We start from the raw sequence: 13,254 nt of genomic DNA, 5'->3' as shown, positions 1-13,254 counted from the left end.
AATAAAGCAAACAAAAAAAATTATTGATTTTGTGCTAAAGATTTTGAATTGTTGTGTAAGAGAGAGAGAGAGAGAGAGAGAGAGAGAGAGAGAGAGAGAGAGAGAGAGAGAGAGAGAGAGAGAGAGAGAGTAACTAACAGCCGGTGCTTTCAATATTATTATTTCAATTTTATTTTTTATCTAAAAAATATTGTGTGCTGTTTGTCTCTCTCTCTCTCTCTCTCTCTCTCTCTCTCTCTCTCTCTCTCTCTCTCTCTTACCTAATATTTATTATTATTATTATTATTGGAAAACAAGTTATTATTATTATTATATAATTAATTTCAAAGCTAACACTGAAAAAAACAAGAATATTATTTTATTTTAATTTTTTTTTCTTTATTGTATTGATTGTAATAATTACCAACAGTTTGTTTGTTATAATTATTATTATTATTATTATTACAGTAAATACAAGTTAATTACTGTTATTGTGAAAATCATCAATAATTTCTTGTACTTATAAATTAATATTTCAATTATTATTATTATTATTGATTTTTTTTAGTAATTAATTAGGCAATCATCAAATAAACTTATTATTATTATTATTATTTTTTATAATTATTATAAGTGAATAAAATAATAATAAATTAGTTGTCATTTTATTTAATTTTATTTGTTTTTTTATAAAAAATACTTATTTTGATCGTAAATATTGTTGTAATGTTTATATATATATATTTGTTTGTATGTGTATTGTCTAACTTAATAATAATAGTTAATTAATTGGTGGGTAAATGTATAATAGTGATACTTATATAAAAAAAATTAATTAATTTTTGTTATAAAATAAAATAATATCAAAAAATCCCCCACCAAATTATTATTATTATTATTAAATTAAATACAGTATTATTATTCAAACACATTATGAAATTGTACTGAAATATACAACTATTACTACTACTACTACTACTACTACTACTACTACTACTACTACTACTACTACTACTACTACAACAACAACATTAAACAACAATTATATAAACATTATTTTTATTATTATTATTATTACACAATATTTTTATCCATTGACGATCATATATTCACTAAAAAAAATTATCATTGATTTTATTATATATACAGTATATATACCGTATATACTATAAGTTAAAAAAACAAAAAAAAATGTATTAAACATGTATTTTATTGTAATTTAATTTCTCTCTCTCTCTCTCTCTCTTTCTTTCTTTCTTTCTCTTATATCTTGTAATGAATTCATTATTATTTTACATAACATATACAGTGTGTATATCATTATGAATCTCTCTCTCTCTCTCTCTCTTTCTTTCAATCTCTCTCTCTCTCTCTCTCTCTCTCTCTCTCTCTCTAACTTTAACTAAATGTTGTAAACATATTATTAGTTGCAAATTTTAATGATTGGCCGCACACACACACACACACACCACACACACTTACATAAACACATACACACCCAAAATTGGCCAACAAAATATCAATTTGTTTTTTTATTGTTATTATTGAATAAGAAAATAATTTATATTTATAAATAAATTAAATGTAAATTATGATAATGATAATGATGATGATATAACTGAAAACAAACAAAACAAAAAAAACAGTTAATAGTTTTTATTGAAAGTTTATACAGTATTATATATAAAATATATTATGTATGTATATGTATATATCGTATATATATATAAAAACATGGTATAAATTTGTTTGCATTGTGTGTGTGCAACAAAAACATGTTTATTAGTTAAAATTGATTGATTGACTAAATAATTATTATAATTAAAATTTTAGCTTTTAGTTGCAATTTGTTAAAAAAAATTAAAGTATTATATATTTTATATAAACGCACATAATATAAATTAATTAATTAATTAAATTGTTAGCAAACAAATAAAAATAAAAATTATTAGCAATTCTGTACTTAATATTTAAAAACAAAATTTTGTGAATATATTATATATAAAATAAAATATTTATATATAAATATTTATTAGTGATTTTAAAACAATTATATCATAATAGATAAAAAAATTAACAAACAAAATGCTATTTTTTGATTATATCAGAAAAAAAACTTAAATTAATTCAACAATTTTTTTTAAAAATAAAAGTTTTTGTTTTGCATATATAATCATTAAAAATAAAATCAAATGTTTTTATGGCACACAAACACACACAACAAAAATTGATAATTTAAATATAGATATTTTTATGTGTGTGTGTAAAAGCAAATGAGTTTTTTTTGGTTGAAAAAAATTAGTTATTTTAAGTAAAAACAAAAATAATACAAATTATTACAAATAAATTGTTAGATCACACATACAAACAAACAAACAAAATGCCAAACAAAGTATTGATATATACTGTATATAATATATATATATATATAAACACAAACAAACAAAAAAGTCTAGATTTAATAATAATAATAATAATGACCATGATTATAATAATAATAAATATTATTGAATAAAAATAAAATATTTTTATCATAAAATAAATCTCTCCCTGTTTTTTATTATTATTATTATTTTATTAATACTATTTTATAAATTAATTATTAATAATGTAGTGTTGAGCTAACACACACACACACACACACACATAAAAAAAAGTTATTGCAAATAAAAAAAATAAGACTAAAAATGCAGTAAATATTTATATATTTTATCTAAATTTATATTAATATAGTATATAAATATAAATATATTTAACTAATAAATTATTACCCATTTATATGACATACCATATATATATATATATAAACTTTGTGATAAAAATGTTAATATTATTAATAGGGGAAAGAAAACTATAATATTAGATATTTATTCATCTAATAGACTCTATATATAAATATTATTTTTAATTAATTAATTAATTATACATAAATTTAATTTATACTACGGGTTGTTTTATTTTTGTTGTTGGTGTTGTTATACTAGATAGTGCCAATAAAAATTAATAATATAATAACCAAACCGTTTAGTTGAATTAATATTTAATGGTAAAAAAATTTAATGTAAATGTTAACAAATAAAAATTAAAAAAAATAATATTATGTTATTTGCACTTTTCATTTTTATTCAGCTCTAGTATGTGAATAATATATTACTTAAATATATTAAATATATATAAATATAAATTTTATTGATTAATTAAATTTAAGTAAATGTCAATAATATTATTCATTTTATATATATATATGCAAATATATAAATTTATAATAATTTATTTATTGTAAATACAGTATATAATAAATAGTGTTAAAAATTATTATTATTATTTCTGTATATTTTTATCCCATAAAAATATTATTTATTCAAAATCACATTTAGATATATATATATACTGTATTTATGCAAATTCAATGCAAATGATATGATATGATAAAATAATATAAAAAAATAAAATAATCTATTTTATTTGATAATATCATTTAGCCAAAAAAAATACAATTTATAACAAGCATTACTGTATACAATATTATTAGTAAAGTATATATATTTAAATAGAAAAATGATTAATAACTTATTTATCCAATAATAATAATTTGTATATATTTTTCTAAATGTCTATCCCCTGAGTGTGTAGCTAAATGTCAGATTTATATATATAAATATATATTATTTTTTTAGGGTCACAACATTTAGGGCTATAATTTTTCTAATCTAATAAAATGCCTGAAAAAAACATAGATTACCTAAAAAAACTAATAAGAAAATAAAATAATAAGAAAAACTATAGTAATATATATATACTGTTAGATATGTCGTAAGAAATTTATTATTATTATTATTAGTACTGTATATTTTTGTATATAATTTTTGGGAGTATTTTATTTATTATTTTAGTTGATTTTTTTGTTGTTGGTTGGTTAGTATTTTTTTATCGCAAACTATTTGTTTATCTATTGTTTTCTTATGAAAGGCCTGTTATGTATGCTTATGGATATAATGACCCCACCATCACCACCATCACCAAAAAACCATACCATCCACACATACATACACACACACACATAACTGTCCGATACTTTATCACTGATAACGGCGAGAGAGAGAGAGAGAGAGAGAGAGAGAGAGAGAGAGTCAAACGTCTGAAGTTTATTGCATTATATAAGAAATATATAGCAAAAGAAAATGAAAAGACATTTATAATGTCTATAATATATTATATTATTGTCGGCTCTTTTGAGAGGAAAAAACAATGCAAACGACATATATATATATATAGTATATATTGTTTTTATATATACAATACAACCAAAACAATAGATAAAATTTACGCAAAATCCATGAGAGAGAGAGAGAGAGAGAGAGAGAGAGAGAGAGAGAGAGAGAGAGAAATTGCGAGAAAAAAATCAATAACTATTGACTTTTGGCAACAAAAATACTTCGCTGAGATTAACAGTGGGTTTTTAAATATACAGTATATATCAATATAATATATATATATATATATATATACTGTATATGATATATAAAAAAAATCAAAATAAATATATAGTGAGAGAGAGATAGAGAGAGAGAGAGAGAGAGAGAGAGTGATACCTAAATGGTATGGACTGTCATATTATTATGTGTTTAGTGTTTATCTTATGATGATATGTGTTGTTTGTTGGGATCAGTTTGTGTCGGGTAGTAGTGATATGATTGAAGATATAAGTGAAAAGGGGGGCTAAAAAAACGGTATGCGATTTGCCATCAGTGAAACTACCAGTTTGTTTGGATATCTATCTATCTATCTATCTATCTATCTCTCAGCTCAAGCCATGAGAGCTGTTGCTGAAGAATAAAACTGTAATTTTCATCACTAGTTATATATATATATATATACAGTACAGTAGTATATATATATATGATGATCACCTTATTAGCTGATCCAAAGATACCATTGATTAACGTCATCGACAACAACAACAATATATCTAGTATTACATATGATTTTTAAAAATATGTTATGAATATCGATGACAACAAATTAAAAAGGCTATTACATCACTAATTTATTTTAATCACAATTATTATTATTATTATTATCATCAATAAGCAAAAAAAAGTGTCAATAATTTTTTTTAATATATATATATTATATAAATATTTATTACAAAATAAAACGCCTGTTTTATATATTATATTTATATTATTGATAAATATATAGTTATTTTTTATTAATTGAAATTTTTTCTTAGAAATAATAATTGTTTTTTTAATTAATTATTTTTTAAATTAATAATTTCTTATAAAAAAAGTGTTTACGTTGTTGTGTTTGTGTACTACAAAAATAAATTATAAATTGTGTATAAATTTTTATTTTGTATTTTTAAAAACTTCAATTTAATGCAATTTTTTATATTTTTAGTTAAATATTGATAAAATCAATTAATCAAACAAACATAAAAAACTAAATAAAAAACAATCAGTCAAATGATGTTAACAATTATAGTGTTTATAATAATTAATATTTACTTAAATGCCAGCAAAGTTTGGTCCCTAACTATAATCGACGATCGGATTATTGGTTTGTTTTATTTATTTATTTAAAAATAAAATAATTATTATTTGCGTGATAAGTATTTTTTTTTTTAGTTATCTATAATAGTAATAAACATTATTATTATTATATTTTAGAAAAAATAATTAGTTATTAATAAAAATTTATGTTTACATATTTATAATGTTATGTTGAAATAATTTAATTTATTAATTTAAATAAAATATTTATTACTACTACTACTACTAATAATAATAATAATAATTAATTATATCTATCGATATATTGTAATTAAATCTATAATTTAATTAATTTATTTATTTATATAACATAAGAAAAAAATACTATTACTAATAATAAATCAAATAAATTTTTTTAATACAATTTTTATTTATTTTTTATAATAAAAAATAAATATAAATACAACACCAAAAAATAAAATCAATAGACAAAAGAGCGCCGGAATTTCGTGGCGAACACTACCTGTCCCATGACTTGCGTAACGCCTACCATATCGGGCCAAACAGCGGTCTCATAACGTTTACGTTTCCGGCGGACAAGAGGCCCGACACGAAAAACGATTTGCTAGCCCTGGGGTTTCAGACACGGGATGAAAATGCACTGCTGGTCAGGATTGAAAGCGGTACGTCCGACTATATGGAACTGGCACTGGTCGACGGTAATGTCCTGATGGTCTACAATCTGGGTATCGAAGATCTGGACGTCGGGGAACTCAGTTTTCGGGTCAACGACGACAAATATCATACGGTCAGGTTTACCCGATCGGCTCAAAATTCGACCATTCAAGTGGACAACCATCATGTTGTACATAAAAGTCCACCCGGCCGCCAGTTGACCATTTTCAATAGTCATTCGCGTATACAGTTAGGCGGCAAACGTAATATTGTCCGCAATACTATCGATCGGCCATTTCACGGGATAATTGCCGGTTTTGTATTCAATGGTCATCGTATACTCGATATGGCTGTCAAAGATGATCCGCGTATATCGATTGACGGCGACGTCAAACTGTTGGTCTCTATTGATAATAGCGGCGGCAGTGGTGGCGGCGGCGGCAATAATAATAATAGTGGCGACAAAAAAGATAGCATAATAAACATCAATCACGACTACAACTACAACAACAACAATAGCAGGACTACTGGTGGTATTGGTAGTGGTAGTGAACACCATCATCATCACCACCATCAACAACAACATCTGGGTAGCAGTTATTACGAAAACAGTACACTTATGGAAACAAGTGGTCCACAAATGCAAGAGGTTTTTATATTATGTGATATTAGCGGAAAATTTGTTATATATTTACACTAATTATTATTATTTTGATACTGAAAAAAACATTTGTAGGCCAAAACATCCGTCGGCTACGACATCAATGACCTGATCTATTCGGGCGCCGGTTCCGGTTGTTTCGATGCCGACGACGAAGACGACTGTTCCCGTATGGAGGCTTCTGGCGGCGGCGACGGCGGCGACGATCTTATAACACCTGTCTATATAGCGAGTCCGCGATCGCCGGTTACGGGAGTACCGCCCTATTCGCTACAGTCGACACCGCATGGATCGGTAGGCGGTGTGGTGTCCCATAAGTGCGACGCCGACGACGAAGACTGTATCGATGGTTCGGGTTCGGGTGAACTAATCGGTGGCCAACAACAACATATAACCAGCTCAAGTAATAACATCTACTATGGCAGTGGCGGCGCCCAGACCAGCCTATATGCACCGCACATGACTACCACAACTGTATCGGCCTATCATCGACCACAGTGGACAGTCGGGACGCCGCGGCCGCCACCGCTATACCCGGAAATTACGCCACCCTATTACCCGATAGATCAGCAATTACCCGATCATATGTCGACTGCAGTGAATAATCCATTTATTGTTTATACAACACAACGTCCAATAACACAGCAACCCATTTGGGATCGACCTATCTATAAGATAAGTGGTACAACCAGGCAGCCATCATCAGCAGCCGATAACCGTAATATTGGCCGACCAGCGCAGCTGCCGGAATCAAAAGATCCGCCCACTATTTATCAGGTAATTGTTTTTTAACGGGAGGTCTATATTGATAACAATTGAATATTTTTAAAAAAAAATATTAAATTACAGATACCGGTGCCAGAGATACCGAAAATATTTGTCAAAGAACCGGCAAAACCGAGTACTCCAGTGCCCAATAAGAGTACCAGTGATCGGACAGTAATGATAATCGGCTTAATAGCCATCGGACTGATTGTTGTTGTTATTATAGCGCCGATTGTCCTGTTTTTCAAAGTCCGTTACCGTACGGACACACAGTTTAAGATCAATGACGATACGATTAATAAAAGTCACTATCAATTTCAACCAGTTTCGGGATCAACGTCATCCATGTTGGCCACTGGCGGTCTACCCCAGACACATCTCATTGGTGGCGGCGGCATTGGTGGCGGTGTCGGTATGTCCAGGACGTCGCCCACCACTGACCAACACCACAAACCGTTGATAAAAATGCCCAAAAAGAAAGATCTTAAAGAGTGGTACGTCTAGAGAGAGAGATAGAGATAGAGACAGACAGACAGACAGTTTATGGACAGTCATATCATATGATTGACTCCTAAAATCCTCTCTCACGGGATGTCCGCTACTCTGTGTGTACTATAACTGTACAGTACTTTCTGATCATTGAAAATAAAATTAACAAAAAAAGATTGTATGATATAATCAAACAAATAATATATAATAATAATAACAACAACAAAATGATTGTGAATCCCGAAAGCAATATATAAACTAAAAAAAAAAGTTTTTTTTATCTATAAAAAAAAGTGACAAAAATATTATTATAATAATAATAATAAAACAACTGATAATCAGTTTTTTTCGTATTTTGTTTGTTATTAATGTATTATTATTTTAAACTATACAATATATATATAAATGATGTGATTATATAATAATAATAATAATAATATGATAATATACTATCTATATATATATATTGTTTAACAAAATGCAAGTATAATAATAATAATTATTATTATATAATATATATAATTGTTGGTTGGGTTTGATTAGAAAACAAATGTTAAATTGAATGTAATTATAATTATCATAATATTGATATATTATATTTAATATATATATATATATATATTGTATTTACTATTTATAAAAATAAGTTTATTTTCTCTTTTTTTTTCTCTCTCTCTCTCTTTAAAAATTGTTAGCCAAATAAAAACGATAGGACTCATACAGTATATTGATTATTATTATTATTATTAGATTGAAAATTATATTATATTATAAATATAATATATTGTTGATTTATTTTATTAAAAAGTTAATTAAATTATAATTTTAAAACTAGTCAATGATATACTGTATATAATGTAGAATAATAATAATAGTGTTTTAAAAAATAAGTTTTTTTTATTATCATTAACTTAATAGTAGTAATTATATCACAATTTCAATCACATTTTTAATTGTTATTATAATAATGTTATTTTTCTAAAACTAGCAAATAATTGACAAAATAAATATGAGTCTAAAATCTACTTATTATAATATATATACAGTATATATATAAACAAAAAAAAGGATTATAACATGTATGTGGTGTATGAAATTATATATATATATATCAGATAAAAATACAGGTATTATATATATTAATATATATATATTTAAATCAATTAATTAATTATTACATCCATAAAATTATAATACTTATACTGTATATATAAATATAACATATATCAATATAAATATAATATAGATTATTGTGATTTAAATATATAATTAATATATAATATATATATACAGCAATATTGGTGTTAAAATATGGATAAATATTAAGCAAATTTGTTATATAATTAAAAAAAACTTGCGGTAATTGTTTGGATAATAGAGAGAGAGAGAGAGAGAGAGAGAGAGAGAGAGAGAGAGAGAGTGAAAAAAAGTAATGAATAATATTATATATATAAAGACATAATTAAAATAATAATTAATTTATTATAACTATCTAATAAATTTTTATTATATAAAAAATAACATTAATAATAATAATACAAATAATATCGGTAATAACTAATTATAATATTTTTTATTATTTTCAAAACTTTTTTAATAATAAACTTTTTTTTAATTATAATTAATATATAATTTTTTTTTAATTATTATTATTAATCATAAAATAACTGAATTTTGTTACCAACAAACAAAAAATATGTTACAATAAAAAAATGCAAAAACAATGTAACACTTAGAACAACACTAAATGTTTAAAATAATGAATTAATTGCTAAAAAACAAATTTTTTTTAAATCTAAAAAATATAAGTTTTAAAAAATTGACAACAAATGTGTTTAGCAAATGAATTGTCTAACTATTTAATACAAAATTTTAAAATTTATGACAATTTTTGTATAAATACTGTATATATTTAAATGACAATCATTTGAGTCATTGAAGAAACAAAATAACTTTTAAATCTTAAAATAATAATAAAAAATAAACAATCATTTCATAATATCACTTAAATATTAGTAATTATAATAATAATAATAATTATTATTATTATATTTAATAAAGCGATTAATTCACTTATTTAAAAAAAATTGTTTAAATTTTTTGAAAAATTATTACTATTATTACTAATTATTATTAAACATTTTATATATTAAATTATACAAACAAATAATAATTTTTTGATTATTTTATAGAAAATAATTTTAATCAATTATTTTTAAAATTATATTTAATGTATTGATTTTTTTAAAATTAATTTTTAACCAAATTAAAATTTTTGTAAAAATATTATTAATAAATAAACAATAATAACTAATTTTTTGTTAGAAAAAATTACATAATAATTTTCTAATTAATTACTGCTAATTAATATAATAATTAAAATTGAAAATTTTGAATATAAATAATTTACAAACAAAACAATCGATTTGTAACCAAAAAAAACCGTTTATTTTTGTTATAATTTTATTAATTATATAACTTTTATTCAAAGTTTAAAAATACTAATTATACATACGTTTGACTAACTAACTAAAGTAAGTAAATTGTTATTATAATCTAATTTTAATTATATTTTTAAAAAATTATTAAATTTTTAATTGCTATTTATTAAAAAAACAAGCGAATATTTTTAATTAAAAAAATTAGTAATTATTTTTAAATAAATATATATAATTATATTTAGATAGCAAATATAAATCAGTTTAAATAATAATAATAATAAAAAGATATATTATATAATATAAAGTTATTATATGTATTATATGTAATATATTAACTATACAATTGAAACTACAATTTTTTTCAAAGACAATAAAAATATGTATTAATTATTATATAGTAATAGTTATTAATTTTTGTTCAAATTATTAAAAAATGTATTATTATATAATATATTTCTTTTTAGTTTAAAACTACAAAAAATGTTTTAGTTTATTTTTTAATTTTTATATTGAGAGTTATGCTAAGAAATAACTATTATTTTTTTCAAACTTTTTCAAACTAATCAAATTTTCTGAAATTCTGAAAAGCTATTTTTAAAATTTATTTTATTAGTTCTATAAAATATATAATTACACGATCATCACTAAAAAAGACCGTTAATGTTAAAATTAATTAAAGAAGTATTACACAAAATTAAATTTATTAATTATTAAAGTTAAAAATTAATAAATAATCGAAACGACCATCAAAAGAACGATGAAAACGACTATAATAAATAACAATATTAAAATAGAGTTCACTATATGTTTGGCATAAATTTCAATTAATACGCACATCAACTAATATGGTGACACAAATTTCATAAAAATGTATTATAAAATGGCGTCTTGTAGAAAAGACTACAGAGAAAATTTTACAACGCGATTTTTTATGTATTTAAATATTTTTTTGTAAAATTTCTTTACAACCATAATAACCGATACCCCAAACTATAAGCCAATCGCGCTGGACATGTCATTTATATATTGTAGATATGAAATTTTTAATGTTATGGTATAACTAATTTCTTCGTTGTCACTATTGGTTACTATTATTTCAAAATTATTATCTAATGTGTTTTTTTTCTAAATAATCATAATATGCGACTAAATTAAATGATTCATATTTGCATTGATGTAATACTTTGCAATCACTTATGCAATGTCTGGGATATTTAGCTACCGATCTATGTTTGGCTAAACATTTCGTAGTAAATTCATTGTATTTAGAATACATTTATTAACAGAATCATCAATACTGATTATGTCTAAACATAAATTGCCAAATAACTGTTTATCATAAGTAGAAACTGTTTTGCGATAATCTACAGTGTAAATATTGGATTTTTTTGGGTCAATGTTTTTAGTTTTATATTTAAAACTAGGATATAATGTCTCTTTACGAGACGATGAGGTTAAACTAATACTATTGATGGCTAATCTTTGATAATTATTAATTAAAATAATAAATTTTATAACATTGTTTTTACCAAATAGTAAATCGTGAATTTCAAAAACGGAATCATTATCGATATCAATTTGTTTGAATATATGAATACAAAAATTATCAAATTAAATACTTTAGGTATAATTATTAATTATTGAACAATTATGTTCAAAATTTCCAACTTTGATTAAACAGTTGAAAATATTTGTATCTTTTAATTGTTCAAATTGTTCAAAATAAGTATCTAACTTATTGATAATATTATTTTTGTTATAAATAACCTCTACAATAGAAGTGACATTATATTGGTTATAATAATTTTGTTTTAAAAAGTATATGTTTATTTAAGCATTCATTAATTGCTTGCAATAAAATTTTATTTTTAAGTTTGTAATTTAATACTTTAAATATTCAATAGTTAAATTATAATTATGAATAACGCAAATAATTAATAACGCTATTATTATAAAATTATAAGTTCGCAATAATTTTTTCATAATTGATTTGATAATTTAAAAAAAACCTATATTAAAAAAAATTAATATATACTATTAGCAAAACTAATAATTAGTAAATTTTAAAAAAATTATTTCACAACACTAAAAGCATTTTTTCTAAAATAAATAATTACTTTTTGTAAACAAAAAATTATGAAAATCTATGAAATTAACTTACGTGAAAGTAGTAGTAGTAGTATTTGTTGTTGCTGTTGTGATTATTATTATTGTAACAAAACTTATTTCACATTAGTTCGTATTGTTATTGTTATTATTATTATTATTTTGTTGTTGTTGTTATTAATATTATTTAACTAAACTTATTTCTTTTTTTGTGATATCGTTGTTGTTGTTAACCACAAACTATAAAAATAATTAAATTAATTAACAAAAATTTTATATATATTTATAAGAGACAGTATATAAAATATGTAATATATATATATAAAGTATATTAATTCATAACTGTTATGTAAAACTGAATTATATGTAAATATTTAGATAATAACAATTAATTAAAAAAAAATTATTACTAAAAATTAATTTCTAAATAATCTCTTAAAAATATAAAGATATCAGTTATAAGTTAATATCAGTTTAAATTTGTTATTTTGTATTTATATTTAATTAATCTAATTGATTGATAATTAAATGATTTATTATAAAATATAAAATTACACGATCATCTCACTAGAAAAAATCAATGTAAAACTAAGTCCTATAGATATTACACTAACTATAGGACTATAACTGTCTATACATATAG

At 22.7% G+C, this 13,254-nt stretch overlaps 1 protein-coding gene across 1 annotated transcript; it reads left to right on the top strand.

The window, feature by feature from the left end:
- The first annotated feature begins 5,450 nt into the window (after positions 1 to 5,450).
- On the top strand, positions 5,451 to 8,302 carry LOC128952595 (neurexin-3-beta-like). The gene is made up of 4 exons (XM_054298011.1): positions 5,451 to 5,541; positions 5,963 to 6,798; positions 6,886 to 7,587; positions 7,660 to 8,302. Exons 1-4 carry the CDS (start codon positions 5,451 to 5,453, stop codon positions 8,077 to 8,079), a joined length of 2,049 nt encoding a protein of 682 aa, XP_054153986.1. The 3' UTR covers positions 8,080 to 8,302.
- Positions 8,303 to 13,254: the final 4,952 nt, after the last annotated feature.

This window comes from Oppia nitens, unplaced genomic scaffold (genome assembly GCF_028296485.1).
Source record: "Oppia nitens isolate AA-2021 unplaced genomic scaffold, nextdenovo-longstitch-racon4-pilon3 scaffold1_pilon_pilon_pilon, whole genome shotgun sequence".
In the NCBI taxonomy this organism is placed as follows: Eukaryota; Metazoa; Arthropoda; class Arachnida; order Sarcoptiformes; family Oppiidae; genus Oppia; species Oppia nitens.
This window is presented reverse-complemented; position numbering and strand designations above follow the sequence as displayed.